The 12,312-nt window shown below is 38.5% G+C and overlaps 1 protein-coding gene across 1 annotated transcript in view; it reads right to left on the reverse strand.

Moving 5' to 3' along the window:
* The window catches only part of MYRFL (myelin regulatory factor like), a 149,245-nt gene that overhangs the window by 103,602 nt on the left and 33,331 nt on the right, over positions 1-12,312 (reverse strand). The window contains exon 7 of the mRNA XM_044679198.1: positions 2,252-2,447. Within this exon, the coding sequence (XP_044535133.1) occupies positions 2,252-2,447 (196 nt within the window). The remainder of the gene's footprint in view (positions 1-2,251; positions 2,448-12,312) is intronic.

The raw sequence follows: 12,312 nt of genomic DNA on the forward strand, positions 1-12,312 counted from the left end.
GGATGATAGTAGGCAAAGTTGTCTGCCAATAATAAAGGTTTACAGGAATGGGAGGGATTATGGGGAGGAAAGAATAATTAAGTAAAGAAGTCAACAAACTGAAAATGACCTCCATTCCTTTGGCTTCTTTATCAATATCTCAGTTCTAGTTAATTCAGATATTTCCCAGAATTTACAAATTCCCTTTAAAAAACATAGGATAAATTCCTTAACCAATCAGTCCAGGATGACAGAAAGCAAATGTTGTCAGGATAACTTTACAAGATAATCTTGTTGCTTTCTGGACTCTTGAGTTGAGCTGGAAATGTTTATTTCTCTTTCCTAGAAAATCAGAATTCATTAATATAAATATTTACTCTATGGAATTTCTTATAATTGTTTTTAAGTTTTTCTAAGCAAACTTAGCAACAATAACACCTTATATCATTTTTCTGCCTAATGAAGACTCCTTTCATTCTAAAGTTCTTGAGTATGTCCATCAGTCAGTCAACAAATATTTACTAAGCCCTTCCTCTATTTCAGACTCTGTGCTAAGTGTGTGGAATGCAAAAGTAGCCAGGAAGGGAAGATTAACTCCAAGGAAAGGAAAAAGAAAGAGAGCCTAGACCTCGGGTTCCTTAAACACTTTGTGTCACACAAAGTAAGGCTAAAACATTCCCTGCCCTCAAGGAATTCCCATTCTAATAGGAGTGAGCATAGAACCAAGCACTAGCTTTGTAGGGAGAGGTGGTTTTGCTCATAGTTTTAGCATCTCCCCTATAATGTTTGTATTGCCTTGCTCCTATTTCATCCTCTTATACTGTAATCACCTGGTGGGTGACACAGTTGATGACTCAATCTGGCTTCAGACACTTGCCAGCTGGGTGACCCTGGGCAAATCATTCACCCTGTTTGCCTCAATTTCCTCATCTATAAAGTGAGCTAGAGAAAGAAATAGCAAACCACTCTGATATCTTTGCTGAATGACCTTAGGCAAGCCACTGAATCCTGTTTACCTCAGTTTCCTCATCTGTCAAATGAGCTGGAGAAGGAAATGGCAAACCACTCCAGTATCTTTACCAAGAAAACCCCAAATGGGGTCAACAAAGAATCTGACATGACTGAAAAGAACCAAACAATTGCAATCACCCTAGCTTAGAGCCCTTTTCTTCCCACCAAAACTATTGTAGCAGCCTCCTATCCAGTCTGCTCACTTCTAGCCTATTTCCTTGCCCAAGCCGCCCATACAGCTTCCCAGTGGATCCTTCTAATTCCCTTCTAAGGACAGTTGGGTTATGGGGGTTTGGTGCATGCCCAGATCACCCAAGGTGGAGTCACCCAGATGGGAAATGTTGAGGGACTTGGTTCTGGGAGTACACGATCAAAGACATTTTGTGTTACCTGCGGTGTAGTCAGCAGCTTCCTGTTCCCATTGACTTTGTAGCCAGAACCATTGAGATCTTTAAAATTGCTTTTCTTGGCACATAGTAGTTACTTAATAGATATTTACTGATCCATTGACTGACTGAGCCCAGTCTGCTTCTTTACCTCAATGAATTCCTTCCCTCAAAGTAGGCAACTCATCCAAAGGGGGAGAGGAGAGGGAAAGCCACATGGTCCTAGAATTGGGTTTAGCCTTTCAACTTCTTGTCCTTTGTCTTTTCCACTTTAGAAGCCCAGACAGAAATCTCCAATCTAGGAAGCTAAGGACAGAGATCTTGGAACCCAGAAATCTGGGCCACGTGTTGTAACTACCCCCCCCCCAGGAGAGAAGCCTTGAAGAGCAAGATCCTAGATTTCACCAATGGGGTTTCTAATTGGAATTTGATAGACCAATGCTATCTAGGAACTGAATTAAATGTGGACCGAGTCCATTTCCAATCCCTCAAGACTGAGGGGATACGATATGGAGGGGGTTTCGCCCCTGAGGATTTAGGAAGGGAATGTTTAGATGTTTGTTCTTGATCTACTTTTGCAGTAAATATCCTTTTGGAAGCTAATCTGATGTTTAAATGGTTAAATAGAACTGGAGTGCTAGTCACTGGGCTCCTAAAAATGAGGGCAACACTATCAGCAGGGGCTCAAGCTGATGGTAGGTGGATAGACTCTTCAACCCTGTCAGAACACCAGAAAAAAAGGAGGGAGGAGAGAAAAAGGAACAGAGTTGGCCTTCAGACAATGGGACCAGAGTTAAAACATGTTACAAATGTAGCATCAACCAAGTGCGTTCAAATAAGATTTTATTATGGGTGACTAAGAAGAGAAAACTCACCTTCACTCCAAAAGCTTTCAAGTAAAATGTTTCTATTGGCTTTATCCCCGTTTGGGTTTGGACAAACTGTGGACTCCCCCAAACCTGGACATGGACAGTGATCTGGAAATGATTCTTCTTCTGACAAACAAAAGCCTCATCTAGCGCAGAGAAATTAAATCCTTTGTCTGTGACCACACTGTAGCCTACATCAGGGCTAGGACAAAGAAGAGGCGAGTGAATGGTTGGGGAAATATTACCTCCACATTTCATTTCCCTAACAATATTGGTAAAAACATTTCAAGGAAAAAAATGCATTGTGAGAATTGCCTTTTATTATGTTTAATCAATTTAATTTTTCCCCCCTGAGGAAATGAAAATGATCTCTTAAATCACAGCTGGCAGAAGTCCATGTTTGCTTTTTTATCTTCTTAGAGGAAAAAAAGCTCAGCCCCTGCCATAGTGGAAATACAGCTAGCTGCTATTTTGAGTGCCCTTTGTACATTCTGCGGACTGAAAAAATGCTTGATGAGTTGAGCCCAGTTACTTGTGACTAGGCACCCACACGACCAAGCCCTACGAGGAGGCTGGAAGTTAAAATTCACTACAAAACTGAATCTGGCCGGAAGAATTCATCTCTTTCCATCTAAAAAGAATGCCCCTAAATTTTGCCCTAGACCACAAGCTTGAACCACAAGAAATCACTTGGGCATATTAATGTGTCGATGAGAAAAGACAATCATCAGAAGTGAGTATTGCCACAAATGGCTTTAAATTACCAGTTTATCGTACCATTTACTGAATTCCCTTTCTCACTAGAGAATTGTCACTTTAGAATCTTTTTCCTACATGTTGGTGATGGAATACTATTGTGCTATAAGAAATGATAAGCAAGATGAGTTCAGAAAAAGCTGGAAAGATCTGCAGGAACTGATGCAGAGTGAAATAAGCAGAACCAGGAAAACAATGTACACAATAACAGCAATATCATATATTGATCAACTGTGAAAACTTGGCTACTCTCAGCAGTGCAATGATTGGGGACAATTCTGAAAGACCTATGATGGGGAATGCTCTCCACCTCCAGAGAAAGCACATAAGTGTATTTATGGTCTTATTTTCTGGTTTGTGTTTAGTATGAGTTTGCTGTTACAACAATGACCAATATGGAAGTGTGTTTTGCATGAGAATAAAAATAAAAGTTTTTAAAAGAGAGAGAAAAAATCTTTTTTCCAACTTCCCCATCATCAGGTCATTTTTGGAAATATCTACAACTGCATATTGTAGCACGACAACAAGGGTTAGAGGGAACTTAAAGATTGCAAAATAACTTTGGTAGTGTTTCTCATGCTCATAGGATAGTAGAACTCAGAGGATAAACTTAGAGGCCATCTAGTTCAATACCCTTAATTTATATGAAAGGAAACAAACCCAGGAAATGAAATAAATTGTCCAAGGTGCAAACAACAGAGCCAGAATTTGAATCCACATGTCTTGAATCCAAATATAATGGCCTTTCCATTCGGTAGTGTGGTTTTTACCCTCATATAGATATAGAATGCTAGTTCTGCTTTAGAATACCAGCTTCTTTCTCTTTTTTGTATACTCCCTGCTTCTATGGATCTCACTACAGAATGGGCAAACATCTCAATATTTGTGATTTAGAAAGTCTATAAACTGTAAAGGAAAGAGCCCTGGCAAATAAGTCTAATTGCAAGTGACTTTTGGTCTAGTGATTCTACCTCAGGGCTTCTACCCCAAGGGATTTAAGACCATACAAAAATCCCCATATATATACTAAAATATTTATAGCCACACTTTTTGTAATAACAAAGAACCACAAAACAGATGCCCACTGATTGGGGAAATAACTAAACAAAAGAATAGAACAGAATATTATTATGTCATTAAAAATGATAAATATGGATTCAGAGAATGTTGGCTTCCCTTTTGTATGAACTCAGGTGGAAAGAAGTAATTAGAAAAAAGGAAAACAATATGCAAAATGTCTTTGATAATATACATGAAAATAAGACTAGGAAGCAGCCAAACTGATTAATTGTAATGACTGGCCTCACAGGCCCTGACAACCAAAGCTCAGTTCCTTCCTCTCAGTAGGGAAGCAAGTGCCTACATATGCAGAGTGTGGTAGATGCTGAGAGAAGCAGTCTTTGCCTATTGATTTCTTTTTCCTGGTCTTCATCTTTTTTAACCTCTCGGTAACATCTGATATTGTTGACTGCTCTCTCCTCCTAGATGCTCCCCTCTTCTATGGGTTTTACAACACTTGGTTCTTTCTTCTCCTAGCTGTATGATCATTCCTCAACCTCCTCTGCTACCAGATCCTCTATATAATGAGCTAGGTGGTAGAGGTTAGAGTCCTGGACAGGAAAGCCTAACATATTTTCTATATGAAAAGTTAGGTGGTGCAGGGGTTCAAATCTGGCCTCAGATCTTTACTAGTTCTATGGCTCTGGGGAAGTCACTTAACCCTTCTTCTTCAGTTTCCTCATCTGTCAAATGAGCTGGTGAAGGAAATGGCGAACCACTTCAGTATCTTTGCCAAGAAAGCCCCAAATGGAGTTAGAAAGAGTCAGATATGACTGAAAATACTAAGCAATAATAACATCTATATAATGCCCATTGATAGTGGTTATTCCCAAAGCTTTTGTTCTGAGGCTTTTTCTTTTCTTTTTTTTTGTAAACTCGTCAGTTCCCATAGATATAATTAAGATCTCTATGCAAATGGCTCCCAGATTTACCTAGCTAGTGTGAAAGGGGACTTTTTTATCTTAACTTAATCAAGTACATAGAGAGCTCCACATTTTTACTTTAATCATTTGGGAACTTGTGAATCCTTTTGATAAGAGCTCACACCCTCAGAGGACGGGAGGTGGATCCCACAGACACTGACCCCTGAGCAGTGCTAGGCAACTTGAGAGACTTTGATTGGTTCCTGAGATGTAATAGACCAGCCCATAGTGAAAGGAAGGAGGAACCAGAGAGACAGGAAGTGACATGGAGAAAACTGCTTATAAAAGCCAGCTGAGAGCATTCTGGGGATCTTCTTTTGCTTCTGCTGTGCTGGTGGCTCTTGCTGAGGGAGGGCCTCTGCATTGGATTCTTCTGCATTCTTCGGCACTTCTTGGGCAATGGAGGACTTCTGGGTGAATGTCTCTCCATTGGATCATTTTCTGCGTTGGAGGACTTCTGCTTTGGAGGCTGAGACTCTCCTGCTCCTCTGGCCAGAGATTGGAACTTTGTCGAGGAGCAAGCTAGATTTCTTTGGAGCACACTTAGAGTGATAGGCTAGACAATTCCCCTATCACCTTCCCACATTTCCCTCTTCACTATCTCTACCCTGCTATAACAAAGCTACTAAAGCTGCTAACAGCCTTGTGACTTAAGAGTTAATTTTATAAACGGTGACCACAATAATTTTTTTTAATTCTTATATTTGTCAAACCCATTTTTAATTATTACACTAGCCCTAGATTTCCTCTAGAATTCCAATTGTGCATCATTAACTTCCTTTGAGATATTTTGAACTGTATGTATCAGAGGCAACTCAAACCCATCATAACCAAGGCAGAACTAAACATGATTCTCCCCAAACTCACTCCTCTACTGAAGTTCCCTATTTCTGCAAAGAGCACTACTATCCTTCCAGGCACCGGGGTTTACAATCTTCCAATCATCTGTGACTTGAGGGAGTGTCTCATTTTTGTCCTGGTAACCCCAAACCCTAGCTCACAGAGGGTTAGTTTTATTAATAATAAATAAATTATTAATTTATTATATATGATTATATTTTATATATAAATAAAAATTAATAAATGTTGATTTCTTTATTACAAAGGAAGGTTCATACAGGTGAAGGCTCCAAAACTGTGCATGTCTTTTGGACCAGCCATACTATTACTAGGTCTGCATCCCAAAGAGATAAGAAATAAGGAGAAAGAACCCATTTGTACAAAAAATATTTATAGCTGCTCTTTTTGTGACAGCAAAGAATGGTAAACTGAAAGAATGTCCATCAATTGGGGAATGGCTAAACAAGTTGTGGCATATAAAAATGATGGAATATGGATGTACCATAAGAAACGATGAGGAGAATGAATTCAGAAAAAACTTGGAAAAACTTACATGAACTCTGAGGTGAGCAGAACCAGGGGAATACTGTACCCAGTAACATCAATATTGTATAATGATCAACTGGGAATGACTTAGCTATTCTAAGCAATGCAAGGATCCAAGACAACTCCAAGGAACTCATGATGAAAAATGCTCTCCACTGCCATAGAAGGAACTGATGGAGTCTTAATGGAAATTGAAGCACACCATTTTTCATTTTATTTCTTTCATGAATTTTCCCCTGAATGTGAGATATGTGTCTCCTTTCACAACATGACACATATGGAAATATATTTCTAACAGCTCTCTTTGTGGTGGCAAATAACTGGAAATTGAAGGGATGCCCATCAGCTAGGGAATGGCTAAACAAGTTGTAGCACATGATTGTGATAGAGTACAACTATGCCATAAGAAATGATTAACAGGTTAATTTTTTAAAAAATAAACACATGGAAAGGGGGCAGCTGGGTAGCTCAGTGGATTGAGAGTCAGGCCTAGAGACAGGAGGTCCTAGGTTCAAATCTGGCCTCAGATACTTCCCAGCTGTGTGACCCTGGGCAAGTCACTTGACCCCCATTGCCCGCCCTTACCACTCTTCCACCTAGAAGCCAATACACAGAAGTTAAGAGTTTAAAAAAAATTAAAAACACATGGAAAGACCCACATGAAATTATGGAGAGTGAAATGAGCAGAACCAAGAGAACATTACATACAGCAACAGAAATATTGTTTGAAGAATAACTTGGGTATGTCCAACTCCAAAGAAAAAAACTGATAGAGAAATAAGCAAGATAAGAGTTTTTAAGATATATACATATATATTTTTGTAAAATGATGCTTTTTCTAGTACAGGGAGGGGAGGAGAAAAGGAAGAAACCTGGAAATTTTACCATAACAAATTAATTTGAAAATCTGAAAAATATATGTATTGCATGGTAACACATATATTACCTATGCCAAATTACTTGCTATCTCAGGGAGGTGGGGAGAAGAGAGAAGGAGGGAGAGAATTTGGATGACAAAATGCCATAAAATAAATGTTTAAAAAATGCTTCTACAAAATGTTTCTACATGTAATTGGGAAAAATGCAATAAAGTATTACTGGGGAAAAAAACAAAGTCCATTTTAAAATTCTTTATTAGACAAGAAAAGGAGTTTTTAAAAATGTTTTTCTCCGGAGCTCCAAAACAGCAAACTTTAACAGATCTCTTAGAGAAAAGTGTTTGAACATCCTTGGCAACAACAACCAAAAGTATACCTATGCCACCAAATGGTTCTAAATCCACAATTCATTGATTATAAGCAACCTTAAAGGATCATTATAAGGAGATGTCATTTTAGTAGGAGCCAGAGGAAGAAAAATCCATCAGTGAAAAGAATGATAGCGAACACTTGTCTTACATCATTTGGGAACTTTTTATTGACTTGGATTTTCTGAACTAATCTGTTCATTTGTTCACTTTAAGACTAGGGGCATTGACTGTATAGTTTTCATAGCAGCATTCATAGGGGCTTGAATCAAGGAAAAATCCCTTTGTGATAACTTTAATCAGTGCTTTTCCGCGAAGGAAATGAAAAGGACAGAACAGATCAGATTTAAAAGAAAGCTTGAAAAGAGCACAGTGGGGGCTGCACAGTAGAGGGGAAGGCGTGATTGATTTAGACTAGGAGAAAGAGAATTGGACATAGGAGAGTGTAGGGAACACCAGATTTGTAAGCAGAAGGTCTGGGTTCAAATCATTGCTCTGCTATGACCGTAAGACATTCTCATTACTTCTCTGGTTCTCAGTTTTCTTCTTTAAGATAAGGAAATAAGGTTAAATGATCTTTAGAGCAGGTTGTGGCTCTCAGACTATTCAGTCCATATTTTTGATGACTAATATGAAATGAATAGCCATTTCTGACTCTACAGATGAGCATTATTGGACAAGAATGTCAATACAGCTTTAGATACGAAACGCTTTGCTCTGTGTGTATGTGTGTGTGTTTGGAGGTGCTTTGGGGCTATCTTAGAATATTCCTTATTCCGACATCCTGGCTCCCAGAAAAGGAAGTCTCAGAAGTTTTGCAAAAAGTGAGCTTAGAATATCTGTTTTAGAAATCACTCAAGATTAAGTTTAGAATTCTGGCTGGCAATTTGGAACTCTGCTCAAAGGGCTATAAAAGAATGCCTGCCCTTTGATCCAGCCATACCATTGTTGGGTTTGTACCCCAAAGAGATCATAGATAAACAGACTTGTACGAAAATATTTATAGCTGCACTTTTTGTGGTGGCAAAGAACTGGAAAAGGAGGGTATGTCCTTCAATTGGGGAATGGCTGAACAAACTGTGGTATATGCTGGTGATGGAATACTATTGCACTCAAAGGAATAATAAACTGGAGGAGTTCCAGGTGAACTGGAAAGACCTCCAGGAACTGATGCAGAGCGATAGGAGCAGAGCCAGAAGAACATTGTACACAGAGACTGATATACTATGGTAAAATCGAATGTAATGGACTTCTGTACCAGCAGAAAGCAATGACACAGGACAGCTCTGAGGGATTTATGGTAAAGAACGCTGCCCACATTCAGAAGAAGAACTACAGGAGAGGAAACATTTAAGAAAAACAAATGCTTGAACACATGGGCTGAGGAGGACATGATTGGGGATGTAGACTCTAAACTACCACACCAATGCAAGTATCAACAATTTGGAAATAGGTCTTGAACAAGGACACATGTTAAAACCAGTGGAAATGTGAGTCGGCTATGGGTGGGGGGACAGCGAGGGGTGAAGGGGAAAGTAGGAGCTTGAATCATGTAACCATGTTAAAAATGAATATTAATAAATGATTTTTAAAAAAGATTAAGTTTGGAGAATTTTAGCTCTTTTCTTTCAGTGTCTTAAAGGTATTGTTTTGGAGTGTCTTAAAGATTCTTAGTAACTATAACGGATATATTTAAAATATAAATGGTCTCTGAACTTAAAGGTAGAGCTATAATTAAAAGGTCTGGAACTAACCCAGTTGGAATACCCCCATGCCCATAAGAATACCAGTTTCTCTGTGGACCAGGCAAGGGTCTTCGTTCAAGGAAGAGTCCAATCATGGCAAGATAAGAGGTATAAGGAGAAATGAATCTGATATAAAAACAAAAAGCAATAATCAACCTTAAGGGAAAAAAACCAATATGGAACTGGTGGTCATGAGTCTTGAGTTCTAGTCTTTGACTACAGACAAGTATTCAAAATTACTCTTTCTGTGGTATCCATAATGTGGCAGTTGTCTCCATGTACACATCCCTTAGCACTGAAGAGTAGAGACAAGTCCAAAATAGCTACAAAGTCTGCTACAAGTAAAAATGGAATTAATGTTCATCTTGGCAACTGGGTAAAAAGATGTCTTCAAGTTTATTATTAGAACAACCTTCTTCCATATATGGAGTCCTCTTTGAATAAACTCTTACTTTAAGTATTCTCACTCTAGTTAGAATTAGGATGGATAACTCCTGTAGAGTAAGCACTATTCAAATGGATTTGATTTATATCTGTATGACTAAGTACAAGCAAACTCTATTTAGACTTTAGGACCTCCTATCTCCCTCTCCTGCTTTTCTTCCCTTTTGAATCAAATGTTGTAAGATAGGTTTAAGACGGATACAGTATGGTTAGTGAAAAGAGCCCCAGGCAGAAGATGGTCTTGATTCCCAACTCAAAACTGGATAACATCAAGCTTAACTTTCCTAAGCCTCAGTTTCCTCATCTGTCAATACTGAATAGGTACACAATACTTTAGGAGAGTTTGAGGAGTTTTGCTTCTCTTTATATTCCCAGCACTTAGCACCATGCCTGGCACATAGCAAATTCAGAAAAAAATGCTTTTTGACTGGCTCATCTAAAGGGCATGGTACAACTTACATTACCTGTTTCAAAGAATTATTTCACAATCAAATGCAATCATTTGAAGGAGTTGAAATCAAAGGTATCTCTGGTTCTTTCTAGTCCTAAATCTACAATCTTATGCTTCTCATCTGGAAGGTACTATAAAAATGTGAGTTATTATTATGATGATCCACTGAGCTTTGGAAAATCATGGAACTTCAGAGGAAAGAACATTAGAGGTTATCTAGGTTACTACTCTCATATTACCGATGAGGAAATGGAAGAATGTGTCCTTTTTTTCTTTTTTCTCCTCCTTATTAACATTTGAAGTCAAAATATCTATTTCATCTTCCTCTATTTTATTCTAAGGGGGGAAAGAGCTTTTCCTTCTAGCCCAATCACCATAAAAATCCAAAAGAATAGCTTTGTTCAGGAGCAGCTAAGTGGCTCAGTGGATGGAGAAGTCAGGCATAGAGATGGGAGATCCTGGGTTCAAAACTGATCTCAGAAATTTCCTAGCTACATGACATAGGGCAAAGTCACTTACCCCAATTGCCTAGCCCTTACTTCTCTTCTACCTTGGAATCAATACTTAGTATTGATTCTAAGACAGAAAGTGTAAGGGTTTTAAAAAACAAAGAATAGCTTTGTTCTTTTTGAGAACCTATCATTGATTTGGGAAAATTCCAAGAAAACTCCCAGATTTATAGTCCACAGTTTTACAAGTAACAAAATTCCATATTAGCATTTGAAATTGGGATTTGGGATTGCCATATCTCTAAGTCATTCCAAAATAAGAAGATGGGCACATGACATGAACAAATGGAAACTGACTACAGAGATATGACAGAATTAGGAATCCTAAAACACATTTTTTAAGGTTTAAAGGAAGTTTAGACACAATGAAGTATAAGTCCAATGATGGGTTCATGGTATGGTCTTGGAAATAACCTTGCTAATTAGTGGTAGATGGATAAAAAAGTATTTACTCAGCATTTACTATGCATAAAGCACTGTAGTAAACAGAGCTAAGTGGTCTAGTGGATAGAATGAAATGCATGGAATCAAGAAGACTTGAATTTAAATCTAGCCTCAGACACTTACTATGTGATCCTGGGCAAGTCATTTAACCTCTGCTTACCTCAGTTTCTTTATTTATAAAATGGGGATAATTCTAGCCCCTGCCTCCAATAAGCTGTTGTGAGATTAAATGAGATGATAATTATAAAGCACTTAGCACAATACCTGGCAAATAGTAAGCACTTTATACATGCTAGTTATTCTTAGAAAAAGAAAATTGAAATAATCCCTGCTTTCCAGGAACACCTATACATGATTGTTAATCATGTAAGAGAGTTATTGGATGAAAGACTGGATGAAAGGACTTGTGGTCCTAAGAGTGCAGCTTCAGAGAACATGGCAAGGCTCAGAATCCTTAGGGTCCAAGGGCAGGTCAGATGATGATGCCCAGATGTTTGGAGGCTCTAGAGTCAAGGCAAATGGGAGAGCCCAGTAGTCCTTGTGGTCAGTTACTCCTGAAGGACCCATGTGGTATGAACAGCTATGTCTGCATGACAAGTTGAGGGGAGAAGTGGGAAACGAGTTCATGGTTGAAGTGGAGTAGGGACTCTTTATTCCCTCCTGCAGGTGTGAGGATGAGAAGTCAGTATAGATTCAAGGTCCTTCCCCATCTTAGTTACCCTCCTGTGAACATTCTCCAGATCATCAATGTCCCTTAACTTTGATGCCTAGAAAGGAACACAATACTCCAAAGGAATTGTTACACTGGAACTAACACCTTTCAGTTCCTGAGCTTTCTGCCCCTCCTAATGAATCACAAGATCAAATTAGCTTTGTTTTTTTTTTCCTTTGACTACCATATCACATTGCTGACTCATATTGAGTTTAGATCACCAGCTAAAATCCTCAGATCTCTGTTCAGAACAAGTAATCCAAAAAGTTTAGAGTTGGAATGAACATTTAACTAGTCAACAATGAAGTCTCAGAATTCAATTCATTCCTTCATTCACTTACAAATATTTATTGAACATTCAGTCATCCAATTAGCATTGATTAGGCATCTAC

Source organism: Gracilinanus agilis, chromosome 5 (assembly GCF_016433145.1).
Source record: "Gracilinanus agilis isolate LMUSP501 chromosome 5, AgileGrace, whole genome shotgun sequence".
In the NCBI taxonomy this organism is placed as follows: domain Eukaryota; kingdom Metazoa; phylum Chordata; class Mammalia; order Didelphimorphia; family Didelphidae; genus Gracilinanus; species Gracilinanus agilis.